The sequence below is a fragment of the Ambystoma mexicanum genome, chromosome 5p (genome assembly GCF_040938575.1).
Source record: "Ambystoma mexicanum isolate Mex_15411 chromosome 5p, UKY_AmexF1_1, whole genome shotgun sequence".
Lineage (NCBI taxonomy): Eukaryota > Metazoa > Chordata > Amphibia > Caudata > Ambystomatidae > Ambystoma > Ambystoma mexicanum.
The window spans coordinates 997,412,269-997,431,976 of NC_090930.1; the positions used below are offsets into that span (position 1 = coordinate 997,412,269).

At 50.9% G+C, this 19,708-nt stretch overlaps 1 protein-coding gene across 1 annotated transcript in view; it reads left to right on the top strand.

Annotated features, from left to right (window-relative positions):
- The window catches only part of RIOK1 (RIO kinase 1), an 862,653-nt gene that overhangs the window by 141,914 nt on the left and 701,031 nt on the right, over positions 1–19,708 (top strand). The window contains exon 3 of the mRNA XM_069613474.1: positions 109–199. Coding sequence (XP_069469575.1) covers positions 109–199 — 91 coding nt within the window. The remainder of the gene's footprint in view (positions 1–108; positions 200–19,708) is intronic.

Consider the following 19,708-nt stretch of genomic DNA (forward strand, 5'->3'; position numbering starts at 1 on the left):
TGAATTTATTTTTCTTGTGGGAAAAGGTTATTTTATAAGCTAAATGAATGACCAATAAATGTTAAAAAGATATTGAATGTCCTCTAAGCTTCGTAATTTCTATTTCAGGCTAACAAGCAAGCTCTTTCTGGCAACTCATCTAAAGTGTACACACCGACAGACAAGGTGCTGAGAAAGTTTGAACACAAGATAAACCTTGGTGAGTGCTGTGTTTTCAATGGACCTTTTCCAAAGTATTCCCGAACAACTAACAAAATAATGTGACCCGTTTAGACATTGCAAATGTTTTTTAAAGAAAATTGTTGATTGAATGTAAAATCATATATTTCTCACCATAGGTTTGTTTTTGAGAAGTTGTTCCTCACATCGATTTTTGTTTTAACTCTTTTATTTAATAAACTGATCAACATTCGGATATGCACACACTGTGCGCTCCTATCAGCAAGTTTCTATTTGAAAAATTAACACTTCACTGTGTGTTTGCTAGTTCATTGGCTTACAAGAAGTAAATGGTATTTTTGTAGTACCTCATTCTATTATTTTTTTTAAAATTATTTTTCTTAAACAGTATACAGCACAATTAATCATCAAAGAATCAAATGGCGAGGGACAGTATTCCATACAATGAGCGACCGCCTCCCCGACCCATTCAATGCATTGTCGGATCCTTCCTCGCCAGGTTTCCACCAGTTGTACAGTCTGTGTCCCAGTCTCTGACAGTCCATTGATGGGTTACTTCCAGCTGGGGTGTGGGCTGTTTATCCCCAATGCAGGATATGTGGTATATCGGGGTCGGCCCGCTTCAAGATACACTGTTCGCCCCTCATTTGTCCCATTCCAACTCCTTGCGATGGCCTGCTCAGCCGAAGCCCTCGGCCTACATCTATGACCTCATGCCCCTCACCAAGTACAAAACCCGTTATTACCTTGAACCCACCTCCCTCCCAACTCCCTCTGTTAACGCACGCCATACCCGCTACCTCCAACTCCCTCCTGATCAGACCAAAGTGCTATTTCTTCCCTTTGTTCTCCCGTGGCGCCCGTCTTCCACCTTCCATTCGCATAGGTGCGTGCCCCTCTGTTACTGCTCCCAGCATCTACTCCATGAGTTTTTCTGCGTTTACTGCACTGCGTGCCCAAGGGTGGCCTCAGGTCGTGTGTGGATGCTAGCACAATTCATTTCCAGTGCATCTTCCCCTTCTGGGCCTCTAAATAGGTGCAAATATTCTACTTCTGCCAGCCCCTTCCAACGTATCTCATGCAGCCATAGCCGTATTGATGAACCTGTCCCCTTCTTCCACTCCATCGCTATCCTTCTCTTACCTAGTATGAAGAGGAATCTAGAAATTTTGTGTCAGTTTTTGTATTTTTTCGCCCCTGGTAGGAGTCCCCATAAGCACACCTCATGAGTGTTCGTACCTTCCCCCCAGCAGGTCATTCACTTTGCGGCCCATCTCCTCCCAGTATTTCGCCACCACTGGGCAGCTCTAGACCATGTGCCAGAAGCAGGCATGTTCCCCATTACAGCGCACGTAATTGTGTGGTGCTGTGTGGTTCATTGCGTGTATCCTTTCCGGTGTTAAGTATACCCTGTGTAAGTAGCAGAATTGCGTGAGCTGGAACCTTGCTTTCCTGCATACCTTCTTAACCTGCTCCCACATCTGAACACACTTCTCCTCCAGGATAGGCGCCCCCACATCTCTTTCCCACTTCTTCTTAACTGTTAGTTCCCCATCTCCCCTGGCTGCTTGCAGTGCTCTTTCTATTCTTGACACTCTGCCCCTACCCTCACTCAGTCTGAGTAATGTCTGTATCACCGGATGCTCCTCCGGGATGCAGACCCCAAATGCTGCCATTCGTCTGACCAACTTGGCGTATGTGAGAAAGTGGCCTTTCGATATTTGGTATTTTTTACTCAATTCCTCAAACATTTGCCGTTTCCCACCCTCAAATAGATCACCCATTGTGGTGCATTTTTTGACAATCGGTGTCCTGATGCCCACACTGAGCAGCGCCGTTCTAACCATAGTCTCAAACCCAATTGGGAGATTTGTACATTATAGCTGTGTAGTCTGTATCTTTTTCAAAGATTTCACCCACACCGCCCTCACCGTTTTAAAAACCACTATGTGTCCCTTCCCTCCTATAGGACACAGAGTAGTTCCACTCCCTGTCTGCCTGGCTGTAACTCCCCCACTAAACCTGCTCGTTCCCCTTCTGACCCGTTTGCCACCACGCTGTTGCTTGCAGTTGCGCTGCAGTGAAGTATAATTCGAAATCTGGCATACTGAGGCCCCCTTCCTCTCCATTGCGGCGTAGCGTCCGCATGGCCACTCTGGTTCGCCCCGTATTCCACAGAAGTTCCCCCAGCAATCTGGCCAACATCTTAAAGAATACCTTTTTCACTGTGTATGGTATATTCGCGAAATAATATAGGAGTCGTGGGAGGACCACCATTTTGCAGAGTGCGATCCTTCCTATCAGGGATAGTGGCAGTTTCTTCCAGAATTTCTCTACGTCTCCTATCCGTGTGAGAGCCCTCCCTGTGTTGTGGACAAATGTCTCCTCTATCTCTTGGTAAATCTGAATGCCCAGGTACTTCATTCCTAATGGAGGTCTCAACACGTTCCCCTCTCTCCCCTTCTGTCCCTCAAACCCGCCAGTGGAAAGACTAGAGACTTTTCTTTTTTTACCTGAAACCCAGAGAGCTTCCGGAAGTTACCTAGTATTTCTAGTATCACTGGGATATTGTCTAGCGGGTTATCTATGAAGAGCAGCAAGTCATCCGCGTAAAGCGAGATATTGTGCAACACTCCGCCTGCCTGTATGCCCATTACTGCTATGTAAGACCGAAAATATCTTGCCAGTGGTTCCAGCGCCAAGGCAAATATAATGGGAGAGACCGGGCATCCCTGGCGCATACCTCTTTCCAGACACCATCTTCCCGAGATCCAACCTCCTGTCTTGACCCTGGCAGTGGGGGTGTTGTATAGTAGCCGCAGCCAGCTTAGTATCCCCTTGACTAGACCACATGCCTCCAGCACCTTGAACAACCATGGACATTCCAGGGAGTCGAGGGCCTTGACCGCATCGATCAATATTAATGCCAGTTCCCTCTGTTAATGTTTAACCTGGTCCATAACATGGTGCACTCTTCATAAATTGATCCCGGTATCCCGGCTCCCCACAAATCCACATTGGTCCGGGTGTATTAATCCCTGCGTCACTCTCGCCAGCCTGTTTGCAATCACTTTTCCCAAGATTTTCGGATCTATGTTTAGTAAAGAAATAGGTCTATATGATGCGCACTGTTGAGGATCCCTCCCTTTTCTTTTTAACAGAACCGTGATTATCACTTCCCTCATTGACTTGCTGGTAGTGCCCCTGACTGGCTGTTGGGTGGAAGCTCCATATATGTTATTGTGGGGAAGTCCAGGCCAGACTGGCTGGAGCCTTCCCAGTGACTGTATGTTGTGGGTACACCCTTGGGGTGGGACCTGGGTGAATGGAGTGTGTGACCAATCTGCACTTCTTGTTGTGGATGTCTGGTTTGTGGTATGAAACACAATGACTGAGACAGCCCTGCCTGAAACTAGTATGATTGCAGTGTGTAGTGCTGAATGGCTGGGTACTTGTCCCAATACACATACCTTGTTGTGAGTGTCTGAGAGGGAGGCGAATGGCCTGAATGCACTGTATGCCTGGTTGGCTGCCTGAATGCCCTTCTGAGTGATTGGTTGCCTGCTTGTGACCCAGCAGAATGAATGAGAGACAGAATAGTATATCTGGCGGCCTCTCATTGCTAGAATTCGTTCAGAAGCAGAAGTTGATACTTGAAGCTTATCCTTGAAGCCCAGCTGGAAGAAGATCTGATTCTGCATTTGCTTCAAACTGATCTTCAAGCTGTCGAGTTCGAGGACTGATCCGTGAGAGGACCTGATTAGGCACCCTCTTCGCGAGCTCCGAGGGACCATTGACCACTGCTAACCTTCGCCGTAGCTCCCTGGAAGTCAGACCCTCGACAGGCTGCCGACCGGCGACGGGGACTGCCGAGGAGAGCGAAGAGAAGCACTGAACATTCCATCCACCATAGTCGACCAGGGTTCGCAGGTTTGCATAACCGCTGGAGGCCCGTCGAAGCAGTGTTGCCCTGAACCGGGGATGACTTGCCGCCATGCCGTTGACGACCGGAGCCGCAACGCTCCATTGATTAAGACATTCAAATCGAAGGAATCTCTCGCCAGCACCGGTGACTGTTTTGTCCCGCCGGAGAAAGTCAAGGCCGCTGACACGCTGAGAAGAATCCGCCGGTGGGTTTCCCACCACCCGAAGACCGCAGAGATGCCAGATGACTCGATGCCCTTGCTGGCCCAAAGTTCTTCATAGACTCTTTTGCGGTCCCAAACTATCGACACTGAGGTGCCCTGCACGCCTCATCCTTGCTGAACGTCTTCGATGAGCACCGCCATGACCGAAGCTGCTGCCTCGACACCATCAAACTTTTCATCGGGGATCATCAATGCCATGTTCACCTTCTTCAAGGCCCATCGACGATGCGTGGCTCCTGCCTTGAAGGGAGTCATTCAAGAAGGATCCATCGATGCCTCCTCAAGGAACTCTGCTATTCCAGGTACATTGGGGTGGTCGAAACATTTTAGAAGGAAATAAGACTAATTGAACAATATATGGACTGGGCTTGTAGTATATCTTTATTTACAGGTTGCCCAGGTGGGGGGGGGGGATCTCCACACAATGCTGCGTCTAGGTAATTGGGCAAGTATTCTGCCTATTGTTCTAACCAACTGCTTTTCCTATGTCAATTGTTGGTTACCTTTATTAATTGATTTGTGTGACATTTGACCAGAGTACAGTTGATGCTCTTTAATGAAATCTGATAATTGTGGTACCACTTAGAACTGTATATATTTGCCATTGTAGATTAACTGAGCACAAAGTGAGTTATTGTAATTGTGTATATAACCTTGAACCTTAATTATATAAAGACTGTGTTTTCACTAATACAGTGTGTGGACATTCCTTTGTGGGTGCTTGAGACTACACTGTACTTAAGAACCAGCCCGCTTCACCTCCTGAGAAGCAAGGCCTTGATTGCTCGACCATAGCTACCGAATAGAGAATCTTGGCTTGGGTCCTCTGTGCCTCTCCTCTGCCATATAGAGAGCAGGAGTACAGAACCCCCCTCCAGTCTTTACAACCAGTCCTCGCTTGGAGTCCCTTATTTGCGTGATCGCTCCCCAGGGTGTCTCCCGTTTTATTAGCCAGGCTAATAGCCGCCCTGCCTTATACCCTTCCCCATGGATCTTGGTAGTGTATGTACCCTTGTTGAACTGTTCCAACGAGTTCAGAGCACCTTTGTGTGATGGGAGTTTTTCTGCTAGTGCTTCCCCCACCTGACCGCCCCCTTCTTGGTCCACTTCCAGTTGTCTTATCTCGCCTCCAAGCGCTTAAAGGTACATTCTAGGGTTCCTCTACCGCCTACTCTCTGGTACATGCAAATCCCCCTCATTGTCACCTTCAATGCCTCTCATTGTTTTCCTACGTCTCCCACCAATCCTTCATTGATCTCGAAGAAAGATGTGATTGCCTCTCTTAGGGTCTGTTTATTGTTCCTTAAAAGCCCCTGTCTCATGCGCCACAACCTCGTATCTGGTTATTTGTAAGCACCCTCTATCTTGGCGATTAATGGCGAATTATCTGATATTGCCCTGTCTAGGTATTTCGAGTTATGGCAGCGGTGAAAGCTCTCTCTCCCCACGAATAGGTAGTCGATTCGAGAGAACGACCCATGGACTCCCGACTGAAAAGAATACTGTCTCTCTGTCCGTGGGCTTCCCTCCAGAGGTCCACCAAATCCATCTCCTCTATCACCTGCTTCAATGCTTCCCTAGTGTGTGTTTTCGTGATTCCCCCTTCCCCAGTGCGGTCTAATTCCGGGTAGATTGCGCAATTAAAATTCCCCCCCGCCGAGAGATATAGTCCCGCCCGTTGACCGCCTGTGAGTTCCATCACTGCGGGGAAGTAGGGCTTGTCATCCGTGTTTGGGCCACATGAATTCACTACACAGATCTCATGCCCTTCCCATTGGCCCACTAAGGCTATCGTCCTGCACTCTGTGTCTCCCATCGTGTGCTTTACCTGTATGGGGATCCCCTGGGCCACCCAGATCAGTACGCCCCGTGAGTAGGTGTAATATATGAGGAGCCAAATACCTTTCCCCCCCATTTGGTTTCTAGTTCCTTCAGCTCCCCCCACCCCTGTAGATGCGTCTCCTGTAGTAGCGCCAGTTGGACCCCAAATACTGGCCCACCCTGACCCTTTTTCCTCTACTCCCCAGCCCCCGCACATTCCACGTGCCTATTTTAAGGCAGGTCCCACCTTTGTCAATATTGATACCGTGCCCTGTCTGGCATGCCACGGACTTGCACCCAATTCCCCTTATAGCCATTATCTCGGTTCCAGGCAGCACTGAGGCCCATATATCCCTCAACTAACTATCTCCCAACTCCCCGGCCTCCCCTCGCCCCCTCCCCCCTATGTGCGTCCCCCTCAGCTCCCCACCCCCTCGCCCCCCTCCATTCCCTCCAAACTGTTTTAATCGGGCTAAGCCTCCAACACACATCTCTAGTCCGGTGTGTTGGGTGAATCCCGATTCCGGGGGTTGCCTGGAATCCTTCCCGCTCCAGCCACCATTGCAGATTCTGTCACCTTATTCTCGTGACAAGCATAGTTACCCTCCTTCACCTGTCAGGATGGCAAGTTCCATGTCCTTTGACCTCTCTCTCCCGCTTCCTTCAGCTGGAGTGTTGTGGTTCCTCTTGTTCCTTGCCCTGCTTGGTCGTCCAGCCCCAACACTGTTATTTTAGGGTCCCTTTCGTTCAGCCATTCCGAAGCTTCCCTCGGCGAGGTGAACATGAAGGACCGTCCTCCGTCCATTACCTTCAGTTTTGCCGGGAATATTGTCATGTAGCAGAGGTTCAACTCCTGCAGTCTATGCCGGCTGAGTCAAAGGACCTTCTCTGTTTCTGCACCTCCTGCGTGAAGTCTGGGAAGATCAAGATTCTGGCATCGTCTGCTTCGATGTGTTCGGCTTTGCGTTCCACCTGAAGTATTGTGTCTCTATCCCTAAAATTCAATAATTTGGCGATTATCGCCCCGGATTGCCCCCCCCCCCCCTGGGGCGGCGGTCTATCCGCCACTCGATGTGCCCTCCCTTGTAAAGAGTTTCGATAGGCCTTTTGGGCGTAGGGTGTCCAGGATCCATTTTTCCATGTATAGTTCCGTACAGGGTCCCTCCCGGCCCTACGGCACCCCCACCAGACTTATGTTACTGCGTCGGGATCGATCTTCTGAGTCCTCCGCCCTCATTTAAAGCCCCGCGTTGCTATGTTGAGGCTTCGCACTTCATTCTTAAGCGTGGTTAGGTCGTCTTCCACCATGCTTAGCCGTTGTTCCATCTCCTTCACTTTTTCACTGGTTTTGCGTCGGCTCACAATAAGGATACTTCGAGGGGATTGGGTCCTCCGACGTATTCCATATCTATGACGGGTAATCACCACAGCTGTGCTGCTTCGGAAACTTTTTTCTGCTTCCTGCGTCAATGACGTCGATGCGCCGTCGTCGAGGACCTCCTCCGACATCCGACGTCATCCGATGTGATAAGTAGGACGCCCGTAGCCTCAGTTTTTTTCCACGAACTTGTTGCTCCGTGAATCTCGGTTACGCCTCGACTCTTTGGAGTTCTGTTCTTCTCGGTTCTTCGAACCTGTTCGTTTCTGTGAAAATCCTTCGTAAGAAGATGTCTACTACTTCGTCTTCGAACCCGTGTCCGGGCTTCCAAGAAGTGCAGGGAGTGTGGGTCCAAGATGTCGGTGACAGGCTCGCACGACGCCTGCCTCTGGTGCCTCGGGGAGGCCCACGACACGGATGACTGTATCGACTGCCAGTTGCTCACATCCAAAGCCTTACGGGAACTTAAGAAGAAGTTGTCGGTAGGTCGGGTGTCCAAGCCCCGGAAGTCGAGGTCGGCGGGGCTTACGACGGATGATTCGAGAGGTGACTCTCCACGTCGTCGTCGGAAGTCTCGTGGGTCTCCTTCTAGGAGTCGGTCTCGCCACTCCTCGGCCTCTTCGAGGCATTCTCGGAAGCGCCAACACCGGTCGTCTTCCAGGTCCTCTTCTGAGGACTCTGCCCGGCACGTCGCTTACCCCAACGGGCGTGCGACGCCAGAGGGATGGGCTTCCTTCGGGAAGAAAATGCTGGCGATTCTCGAATCGCAGGGTACCAAGCCGTCCGCGCCCCCGAGTGCGGTCGGTCGTGAAAGGTCGAGAGACACCGCTCGCAAGAGTGGTCGGCACGAGTAACGGGAGAGGTCCCGTTTGGACAAGGGGGCTCGTTCTCGACATACCCGTTCCAGGTCCCGGTCCTCGACGCGCTCGAGACCGTGTGCACCTTTCATGTCTTCGAGGAAGACATCGACGCCTGAGGCGTCGAGGGCGTCGACAGGCTTTCTCGAGGCTCCGGCTCCAAGGAAGTCATTGAAGCCGTCGACGCTCAGGTCGTCGAAGGACATGCTCGGAGCTCCGGCTTCGAGGACTGGGGCGACGCCGTTGATGCTGGCGGCGCTGCATCTGACGTTGACGCTGATTTACTTGACGCCGATCCTCTCGGCGCCGATGCCTGTTCTCTTGATGCCGGCGCCGATTCACTCGACGCCCTGAACGCCTTTCGAGGCCGTGGTGTCGGAGGTACCCCGTGGCACGGGGGATCCCCCTAGAAAGGCTCTGGCTAAGAGCAAGCACTCTCGAGTGCCTTCTTTTCACCACCTGGAATATATTTCGGAGGTGGATGAGGACTCTGATGGCCTGGTTCCTAGTCAGGTTCCAGATGAGATGGTCTCAGGCCATAGCCAATTTGACGATTTGAGGCAGTCACTGCATGATGCCAGTGGACTGGACACTTCTCCGGAGGTGGAGTTTTGTAGGCCTGAGCCTGGCTCTCATGCCGATTCCTCGTACCAGCGCCTTATGGCTAGGGTCGCCGAGTACTTGGGATGGTCTGCTCCCCCAGGGGAGTTTGTGCAGGATGATCTCACGGACATCCTTGATGTTGGTCCCCCAACTGACCCGGTACTGCCGTTTCATATGGCTCTACAGGCGCCGATGCCTGTTCTCTTGATGCCGGCGCCGATTCACTCGACGCCCTGAACGCCTTTCGAGGCCGTGGTGTCGGAGGTACCCCGTGGCACGGGGGATCCCCCTAGAAAGGCTCTGGCTAAGAGCAAGCACTCTCGAGTGCCTTCTTTTCACCACCTGGAATATATTTCGGAGGTGGATGAGGACTCTGATGGCCTGGTTCCTAGTCAGGTTCCAGATGAGATGGTCTCAGGCCATAGCCAATTTGACGATTTGAGGCAGTCACTGCATGATGCCAGTGGACTGGACACTTCTCCGGAGGTGGAGTTTTGTAGGCCTGAGCCTGGCTCTCATGCCGATTCCTCGTACCAGCGCCTTATGGCTAGGGTCGCCGAGTACTTGGGATGGTCTGCTCCCCCAGGGGAGTTTGTGCAGGATGATCTCACGGACATCCTTGATGTTGGTCCCCCAACTGACCCGGTACTGCCGTTTCATATGGCTCTACAGAGAAGGGTGACGACGACTTGGACTGCTCCGGAGAGTCTCCCGGCGGTGGGCAAGTCCTTGTCGCGAAAATAACGTCCAGCCAGTAGCGACCCCTGCTACTTGACCAGGCACCCCACTCCGGAGAGTTTGGTGGTGCAGGCGGCCATGCCCCCGGCAAAGCAGGCGTCGTACCCTACCATCCCTCCTGATAGAGACGACAAACGTTTTGATAGCTGGGCGAAGAAAGTGTTTTCTTCGGGAAGGTATGGTGCTTCAGGCGGCCAACTCCATATGTGCCTTGTCTCGTTTCACACACACTCTGTGGAACTAGAACTAGTGGAACTGTGTTGCATTAGCAGCTGAACATATTCCCGAAGGGGACGAACGGGATGGTTTCCTTGCTATGGTCCAGGATGGTAAGGATGCCATGTGTGAGTCCGTTCAGTCGGGTTTGGCATGGCTGAATGCGTCAGCAGGTCCATGGCGGCGAGCACCGTGATACGCAGGTTTGCGTGGTTGCGGAAGTCGGGGTTTGCTCCTGATGTGCAATCCCGGCTCCTCAATATGCCCTTTGATGGTGAACACCTTTTTGGCAGCAAGGCTGACGAGAGCCTTGAGAGGTTGCAGACCTCAAAAGCTGCAGCCAAATCGTTAGGTGCTGCAGTCAGGCAACCTCAGCTTTTTCGTCTCAGGAGACAGCAATGGAGGGGTGGTTCCTTTTGTTATTACTCCTCCTTTGGTAAAGCGAGAGGAGCTGGCAGTCAAAGAGGCCAACGCAGGGGTACCAGAGGTGGACGACAGTGTACCCGTGGTGCCAGGGCCGCTAGGGCAGTTGCCTCTTTGCCCTCAGGTAACGCCGCAGCCGCTACCACTCAATCATGAGGCCATGTCCCATGGTTCGCCGGTTGGGGGAAGGCTGGCGCAGCATCTTGTAGAGTGGCGTTCCATTACTTCAGATGTGTGGGTTCTTGTAACGCTCACCTGATTCCCGCAGAGGCGCCGGTCTTGACTGGGTGAATGCCGTATCTTCAAAGGTGATGTGTAACACACGGTTGGCTCTTTGGGCTGGACCTCTGTGCACTGTATGTCTGACTCTAAGAGTAAGATGTCTGCAGATAGAAAATATGGGATTAATGAACTGGGGTTATTGGGTGCCTCTCTCCTCTTCCCTTTCTCTTCTCCTGTAGAACCCCAAAGGTTAACGCCCTCACCTTAGGTAAGTGAACGCCGAGCTCTCCATCTGCCTCGGGGCAGGGTGCCGTAACCAGTTCCTTCACTGGATAAGGGTGCAGGCCTCTTGACCTCAGAGGACTGCTGTCCGTCGTTAACTGCACGAACGGTAAGTTCTGGGCGCTTCAAATGTCTTAAAAGTCTTTTGTAATGATATCTCTTGTTTTGCAGAGTTCCGGCGATGGCGGATGACGGGCTGATGAGAGTTGAGGATCGAACCCGCGTGAGGAATAGAAGCGCCTGGAAGCACGTAGGTAAGCGCTTGTAGCCTGCTTCACGATGAGCACTAACTGTCCCTTTTATCTTGCAGGTACAAGTTTGGAGCTTTAGAGAAGCTGAAGGGTGCTGGAATACCCACTGGATTCGGCGTGGGAAGGAGTGATGGCACGTGAGTAATAAAGTTGCCCAATGTCTTTAAACGCACCTTCTTTTGTCTTTCAGATGCGGGATGCAGCGCCGAAGGCCTCCGGAGCGTGCGAAGAGCTGGTAAGCTTTTGTCTTTCAGATGCCGGAATGCAGTGTGAAGACTTCCGGAACATGCGATGAGTAGGTAAGCATTTGTCTTTCAGATGCCGGAATGCAGCGCGAGGCGTTGGTGACAGCCGATGGACCAGGTAAGAGATGCGCTGCCACTGAAGACCGTAGTGCTAACCTGTTCTTTCTTTGTCTTTACAGGTGCTGCTGAAGACTGGATTCCAGGATGGTAAGCCTTTGTTTCCTTAGGCCCAGGATCAGAAGCAGAAGACACAATGAGCGTTCTGCTGCAGAGAATGCAGAATAACGCAAAGCAAGATTCATCCATCGGGTGTGGTTTAAATAGCCTCCTGTAGTGCTTAGGTGTCTCCTTCCACAGCCACGCCTAGGTAAGAAAAGAGTTCCTGCTTTCCAGAAGAGTTCCAGTGTTCTGAACCTAGGGAGTGGCTCCTGCCCCACCCAACAGGAAAAGTAGTCCCAAACAGAAGAGGATCAGGGGCTCAACTGGCAGGTAAGTAAGCAGCATGGTCTGCTGCAGGTAAGTCCACCCAAGCATTATGAGCCCGGCGCTTCCAGCGCTGGGACTGGGCATCTTTATGAGCCTGGTGCCACTGGCGCCAGGACAGGGTCCAAAAGGTCCCAATTGGGACTGGCTGGCACTCGGAACCGGGGTTATGGGTCTGCTTCCAAGGGAGTCGGGCAAGTCCTGATCTTTTGGAAGCAGAGATCATGACAGCACCCCCCCCCCTCAAGGCCCCTCCCAAACCGGGCTTCTCCGGGGGTTTGGGCTTGTTAGGAAATGTTCGATGAAATCTTTTGATTAGACGAGGCGCGTGGACATATTCTGCAGGTTCCCAGCATCTTTCTTGGGGACCGTAGCCTTTCCAGTCAATCAGGTAAAATAGTTTAGATTTGGAGATCTTGGAATCCAGGATGCTTTTGACTTCAAACTCCAGTTCTCCATCAACTAGAATAGGTTTTGGAGATGTAGTTAGTCGGGTTTGAGGTTGCACGGGTTTTAATAGAGAGACGTGGAAGACCGGATGTATCTTGATGTGAGGGGGTAAGTCCAACTTGACCGCTACTGGATTTACTATGGTAGTGATGGAATAGGGACCAAGGTATCTTGGGTTGAATGTGCGTGGTCCTTTTAGAGGTAGATATTTGGTGGATAACCAGACTTGATCTCCTACTTGATATTGGGGGGCTTCCTTCCGATGTTGGTCTGCTCCTTTCTTGTATTGTTCTTTAGCCCTTTGAAGGTGAGAAACGGCTTCCTTAAAGGCTTGGGTGATTGTAGAATGCAGGTGGTCTACTGCTGGTGTTCCAAGATCTTGGAGTGGATCCAACTCCGAGGTTCGAGGGTGACTACCGTATAAAAGAAAAAACGGGGTCTTCCCAGTTCCCGAGTGGACAGAGTTATTGTAGGCATATTCGGCTATCCAAAGGATATCTTTCCAAGTTTTTTCAGTTTGTTGTAGCATGCAGCGCAAATACTGTTCCAGAGTTTGATTGGTCCTCTCGGTTTGTCCGTCGGTTTGAGGGTGGTGGCTGGTCGAAAGTCTCACATCAATTTGAGCCGACCGACAGCAACTTCGCCAAAAATGAGAAATAAATTGACTACCTCGATCTGAAATTAGAACTGAAGGAAAACCGTGCAGTCGGACGATGTTTTCGAGAAATTCTCGGGCCAGAGTTGCTGCTGTTGGTAAGCCTTTGAGTGGAATGAAATGCGCCATCTTGGAGAATAGGTCCACGATTACTAGGATCGTATTGTATCCGGAGCTTGGAGGTAGATCGGTGATGAAGTCCATAGAAAGCGTATGCCAAGGGCGAGGCGGGATGTCAATAGGGCGTAAGTGGCCCGCTGGTTTTTCCTTTTGACTCTTGTTGTGGGCGCATACTCCACAGGACATTATAAAGTGTCTATCTTTTTTCCAAGACGGCCACCAGAAGTAGCGATTGATCTTTTCCGAGGTCTTGGTCATACCGGGATGTCCTTCCATTAAAGAATCGTGATAACAAGAGATTACCTTTTTCTGTAAATCTGTGCTGGGCAGGTATAACCGTTCTTGGAAATATAATAGGTTGTCCTTCACCGTAAAGTCCTTTCCCTGCAGATGCCAATTCTGTATGTCTGCTGGAATTACCAGTAGCCTTGCTTTATCCTTAACTTCCTGTATGGATTGTGTGGCGATTACACCTAGAATTCTTTGTTCTGGAATGATAGGTACAGGTTTAGGATTGATCAAATATTCTTCCACTCCCATCCGAGAAAGGGCATCAGCTTTACCGTTTTTTGTACCAGGTCGATAGGTAATTATGAAGTCAAACTCGGCAAAGAATAGTGCCCAACGGAGTTGCCTAGAGGATTGAGCTTTTGCGGTTTTCAAATATTGCAGGTTTCGGTGATCTGTAATCACAGTAACGGTGTGTCGGGCCCCCAGAAGATAATGCTGCCAAGCCTTAAAGGCGGACTTGATAGCTAGAAGTTCCTTATCAGTAATAGTGTAATTGATTTCAGGAGGCGAGAATTTGCGGGACCAAAATGCCCCGGGATGCAACTGATTGGTTACTGGGTCCTTTTGTGATAGAACTGCCCCCATGGCAAGGCTCGAAGCATCAGTTTCAACGATGTAGGGGAGTTCTGGGCGAGGATGTTTTAAGATCGGTGCAGAGATAAATCTAGTCTTCAAATTCTGGAAAACTTGTTCCGCCTCGGTAGACCATTCAAAACGTTTGTTTTTCTTTAACAAGGCGGTGATGGGCTGGACTATTCGAGAGAATTCGGGGATAAACCTGCGGTAAAAGTTAGCGAAGCCTAACATGCTTTGAACACCTTTTACGGAGGAAGGCGATGGCCATTTGAGAATTGCATCGACCTTCTTTGAATCCATACGCACTCCGCTAGGTGATAATATGAATCCCAAGAATTCAACTTCAGTCACGTTGAAAACACATTTTTCCAATTTAGCGAAAAGTTTGTGTTGACGCAATCTCTCGAGGACCATTTTCACGTGTTTCCGATGTTCAGTTTCCGATGAAGAATAAACGAGGATGTCGTCAATGTAAACAACAACACACACATCTATGAGCTCTCTGAGGACATCGTTCATAAAATATTGAAAGGCGGCCGGGGCATTGCAAAGTCCGAAGGGCATGACCTGATATTCAAATAGCCCATACTTGGTGCGGAAGGCAGTCTTCCATTCATCGCCCTCTTTTACTCGTACCAAGTTGTAGGCTCCTCTAAGATCCAGCTTTGTATATATGCATGCTTTTCTGACTTGGTCCAGGAGTTCAGGGATCAAAGGTAACGGATATCTATTCTTAACGGTGATCTGGTTCAGGGCGCGATAATCTATACAAGTTCTAAGGTCCCCTTCGTTTTTTGGAACGAAGAACAAAGCTGAGGAAGCAGGGGACTTGGAAGGACGAATAAACCAATTCGCTAGGTATTGATCCAGGTATTGTCGGAGGTGAAGATTCTCAGGCTCGGTGAGGGCATAAATTCTACTACAAGGAGGAGTAGATCCAGGTATCAGGTCTATCTGGCAGTCATAAGACCTATGAGGAGGTAGAGAGTTAGCCTGATCCTTCCGGAAAACATCTTGGAATTCTAGGTATTCAGGAGGTAACTGGGGAGCCTCCGAGGAAATTGCTGCCAGTGCAACACCAGGTCGAGGGTGACAAATAGAGACACATTCTGGAAACTGAACCGTTCTTGCTCGCCAATCGATCTGAGGATTGTGCTTCTCTAACCAAGGAATTCCTAGAATAATCTGGAACTGAGAGGCCTTGATCACATCGAACACGATCTTCTCATGGTGTCCATCTTGACCTACTAGCGTCACTTCTTGGGTGGTATGCGTTACTGGTCCGGAGGCTATCTCCGTACCATCCACCGTAGTAATGACGTCCTTTACAGCCTTTGGACAAAGAGTCAGATTCATCCTCAAAACCATTTCATGATCCACATAATTGCCAATGGCACCGCTGTCGACGTAAGCTTCAATCGCATGTAATCGATCCGGATGTTCAGGGCTAATGAGGACCATAGGTATCACGAAATGCGAGGTCACGGAACTGGTTTTAACGCTCGGCAAGAGGACCTCTATTCTTGTCGGGCGAGGTCGTTTCCCTGCTCAGAGTTTGTGACCCTGGTAACTGCAGCTCCTACTGCCTTCTTGGCTGGTTTCACCGGACAGTCTCGAAGAAAGTGCCCCGAGTTTCCGCAATAGAGGCATAATTGCAGCTGTTTTCTCCTTTCCCGCTCCTTTTGTGTTAGTGGTCCTTTCAGGCCCCCTATTTGCATGGGTTCCCCGGAGTCTACTCCTTTGGCAGGAGTTGGTGGTTTGGAAAATATTCGAGCATCAAACTTGGAACGATCGGCCTTCCTGTTCTGCAGTCTGTGGTCAATTTGAACGACTAAGTCAATATAGTCCGAACAGTCTTGCGGGGGATTCACTACTTGGGCTAACACATCTTTGAGCTCTCCACGTAGACCTCTATAAAACAGCGTAATCCTTTTGTCCTCAGGCCATCGAGTTTCCACTATCAGTCTGTTGAAAGACGCAATATAAGCCAAAAGGTCTTGATTACCCTGTCGCAATGAAAGGAGCTCATTGTCCAAGGCCTGCCCCTGTGAATGTCTTGCAAACAGTTTTTCCATACTGAGCTGAAAAGCTTGAAAATCATGGAGAACCGCATCATCTTGATTAACTAGAGGGATCGACGAAAGCACAAAAGCTACCTTAGCTTGATCAGTTGGAAAGGCTGCTGGCCGGCATAAGAAGTGCAACCGGCACTGATTAATAATACTGCAAACCTCTTTGGGTCACCAGAAAATCGTTCGGGCGGAGCCAGAGGTACATTCCCAGGTAGGTTGATCTGCACTGGGTTCGTAGAGGATGTTGAAGGAAGATTTACCCCTGATGCGGGTAACGGAGTTTGTCCGGCTTGTGACTGTAGCAATTGTCTAGCGAGATCGTCTGTTCGCTCCTTGGAAATAATCAGTTCCCTTCTTAGAGCATTCGTTTCCTGACGGGCTGCATGCACTTCTGCTCTTAGTTCCCCAAGTAACTGGGCTAGTTGGTCGATATCCGAGGTTTCCATAGCGCCTGGGTGGGAGTTTTGCGGTAGTCTTTGCGTTCTGTAACGCTCACCTGATTCCTGCAGAGGCGCCTGTCTTGACTGGGTGAATGCCGTATCTTCAAAGGTGATGTGTAACACACGGTTGGCTCTTTGGGCTGGACCTCTGTGCACTGTATGTCTGACTCGAAGAGTAGGATGTCTGCAGATAGAAAATATGGGATTAATGAACTGGGGTTATTGGGTGCCTCTCTCCTCTTCCCTTTCTCTTCTCCTGTAGAACCCCAAAGGTTAACGCCCTCACCTTAGGTAAGTGAACGCCGAGCTCTCCATCTGCCTCGGGGCAGGGTGCCGTAACCAGTTCCTTCACTGGATAAGGGTGCAGGCCTCTTGACCTCAGAGGACTGCTGCCTGTCGTTAACTGCACGAACGGTAAGTTCTTAGCGCTTCAAATGTCTTAAAAGTCTTTTGTAATGATATCTCTTGTTTTGCAGAGTTCCGGCGATGGCGGATGGCGGGCTGATGAGAGTTGAGGATCGAACCCTCGTGAGGAATAGAAGCGCCTGGAAGCACGTAGGTAAGCGCTTGTAGCCTGCTTCACGATGCGCACTAACTGTCCCTTTTATCTTGCAGGTACAAGTTCGGAGCTTTAGAGAAGCTGAAGGGTGCTGGAATACCCACTGGATTCGGCGTGGGAAGGAGTGATGGCACGTGAGTAATAAAGTTGCCCAATGTCTTTAAACGCACCTTCTTTTGTCTTTCAGATGCGCGATGCAGCGCCGAAGGCCTGCGGAGCGTGCGAAGAGCTCGTAAGCTTTTGTCTTTCAGATGCCCAAATGCAGTGCGAAGACCTCCGAAACATGCGAAGAGTAGGTAAGCCTTTGTCTTTCAGATGCCGGAATGCAGCGCGAGGTCTTGGTGACAGCCGATGGACCAGGTAAGAGATGCGCTGCCACTGAAGACCGTAGTGCTAACCTGTTCTTTCTTTGTCTTTACAGGTGCTGCTGAAGACTGGATTCCAGGATGGTAAGCCTTTGTTCCCTTAGGCCCAGGATCAGAAGCAGAAGACACGATGAGCGTTCTGCTGCAGAGAATGCAGAATAACGCAAAGCAAGATTCATCCATCGGGTGTGGTTTAAATAGCCTCCTGTAGTGCTTAGGTGTCTCCTTCCACAGCCATGCCTAGGTAAGAAAAGAGTTCCTGCTTTCCAGAAGAGTTCCAGTGTTCTGAACCTAGGGAGTGGCTCCTGCCCCACCCAACAGGAAAAGTAGTCCCAAACAGAAGAGGATCAGGGGCTCAACTGGCAGGTAAGTAAGCAGCATGGTCTGCTGCAGATAAGTCCACCCAAGCATTATGAGCCCGGCGCTTCCAGCGCTGGGACTGGGCATCTTTATGAGCCTGGTGCCACTGGCGCCAGGACAGGGTCCAAAAGGTCCCAATTGGGACTGGCTGGCACTCGGAACCGGGGTTATGGGTCTGCTTCCAAGGGAGTCGGGCAAGTCATGATCTTTTGGAAGCAGAGATCATGACAGTCCTGGAGATCATAACCCACGGCTACTGTCTTCCCTTTCGGCAGAGGCCTCATGACAATCCACCAGGGAACCTCTCTTTGAAGAGTCTGGATCCGCTCCTTGCGCAGGAAATTCAAGCACTGCTGGAGAAAGGCGCCATAGAACTGGTGCCTGTAGCGGAGAGGAACAAGGGATGGTATTCCCCTTATTTTTTGATTTAGAAGAAAGACGGGGGATTGAGACCCATCATGGACTTGCGCGGTTTGAACAAACTCCTCGGAAGGACAAGTTCAAGATGGTTACTCTCTCTCAAGTCCTCCAGGCCCTTCAGCTTCAGGACTGGTTGGTGTCTCTCGACCTCAAGGATGCTTACTTCCATGTGCCGATCCATCCCAAGCACAAGAAGTACCTGAGGTTCGCGGTTGGCGACTCGAACCTTCAGTTTTGGGTCCTGCCGTTCGGATTGACCTCCGCTCCAAGGGTTTTCACCAAGCTCATGGTGGTGGTGGCAGCGCATCTCAGGGAAGGGGGGATTCACGTCTACCCCTACCTGGACGATTGGTTGATATGGGCGCGCTCTCCCGAGCAGGTCCTGGATCATCTGTCCGTCACCTGCCACTCCCTTCACAGGCTGGGCTTCTCCCTCAATTTAAAGAAGTCCCATTTGACACCAACACAGCAGCTCCCCCAGTACATCGGAGCAGTGCTCGACACATCCCTGGGGCAGTGTTTTCCTCCCCAGGTGAGGGCTCTTCACATTCAGCAGATGGTGCACAAGTTTCAGCATGCCCAGACGCTCCCAGCATTCGAGTTCTTGAGGTTGCTCGGCCTCATGGCATCCTGCATTCTTCTGGTGCCAGAGGCTCGCCTGCGGATGAGATCTTTGCAGTGGGCACTCAAGATGCAATGGTCGCAGTCCTCCGGCAGGATGTCGGAGCCAGTTCAGGTGCCGCCCTCGGTTGCCCAGGACCTTCTGTGGTGGGCCGTCGAAGGCAACTTGATGAAGGGGGCTCTGTTTTGGCTTTCCTGGCCGGAGGTGACGATCGTGACGAATGCATCCCTCACGGGATGGGGAGCTCATGCCCACGAGCTGACAGTCAGCGGTCGTTGGTCTCCGTCGGAGTCCAGACTCCATATCAATCTGTTGGAGCTGAGGGCCATCAGGCTAGCCCTGAAGGCTTTTCTGCCGACTGTGCGAGGAAAGAATGTCCTGATCCTGACGGACAACAGTGGCCATGCACTACCTCAACAAAAAGGGGGGGGGCAGGGTCACTTCCTCTGTGCAGGGAGGCGATGCAGCTCGAGTTCTGGGCCATCCAGCAGGAAGTTTCGATCTCGGCAGTTCATCTGGCCGGAGACAAAAACGTGACGGCGGACGCTCTGAGCAGGCAGAGCACGATCTCTCACGAGTGGGAGTTGGCTCAGGAGATTCTCCTGGAGGTCTTCACCCTTTGGGGGACCCCTCAAGTGGATCTCTTCGCCTCCAGTGTCAACCGGAAGTGCGAGAGGTTCTGCTCGTGGGAATTTCCTCCAAAAGGAGCCTTAGGAGACACGTTTGTGGTGGAGTGGTCATTCCCACTGCTGTATGCGTTTCCTCCAGTCCCCGTCATCCCGCAAGTGCTGCGGAGGTTACGGAAGTTCGGTTCCCGGATGATCCTCATTGCTCCGGGGTGGGCTTGGAGGACGTGGTACCCGGACCTTCTCGACTTGTCCATCTGCCCTCCACGTCGTCTTCCCTACCGAGACGATCTGCTCTCACGGGA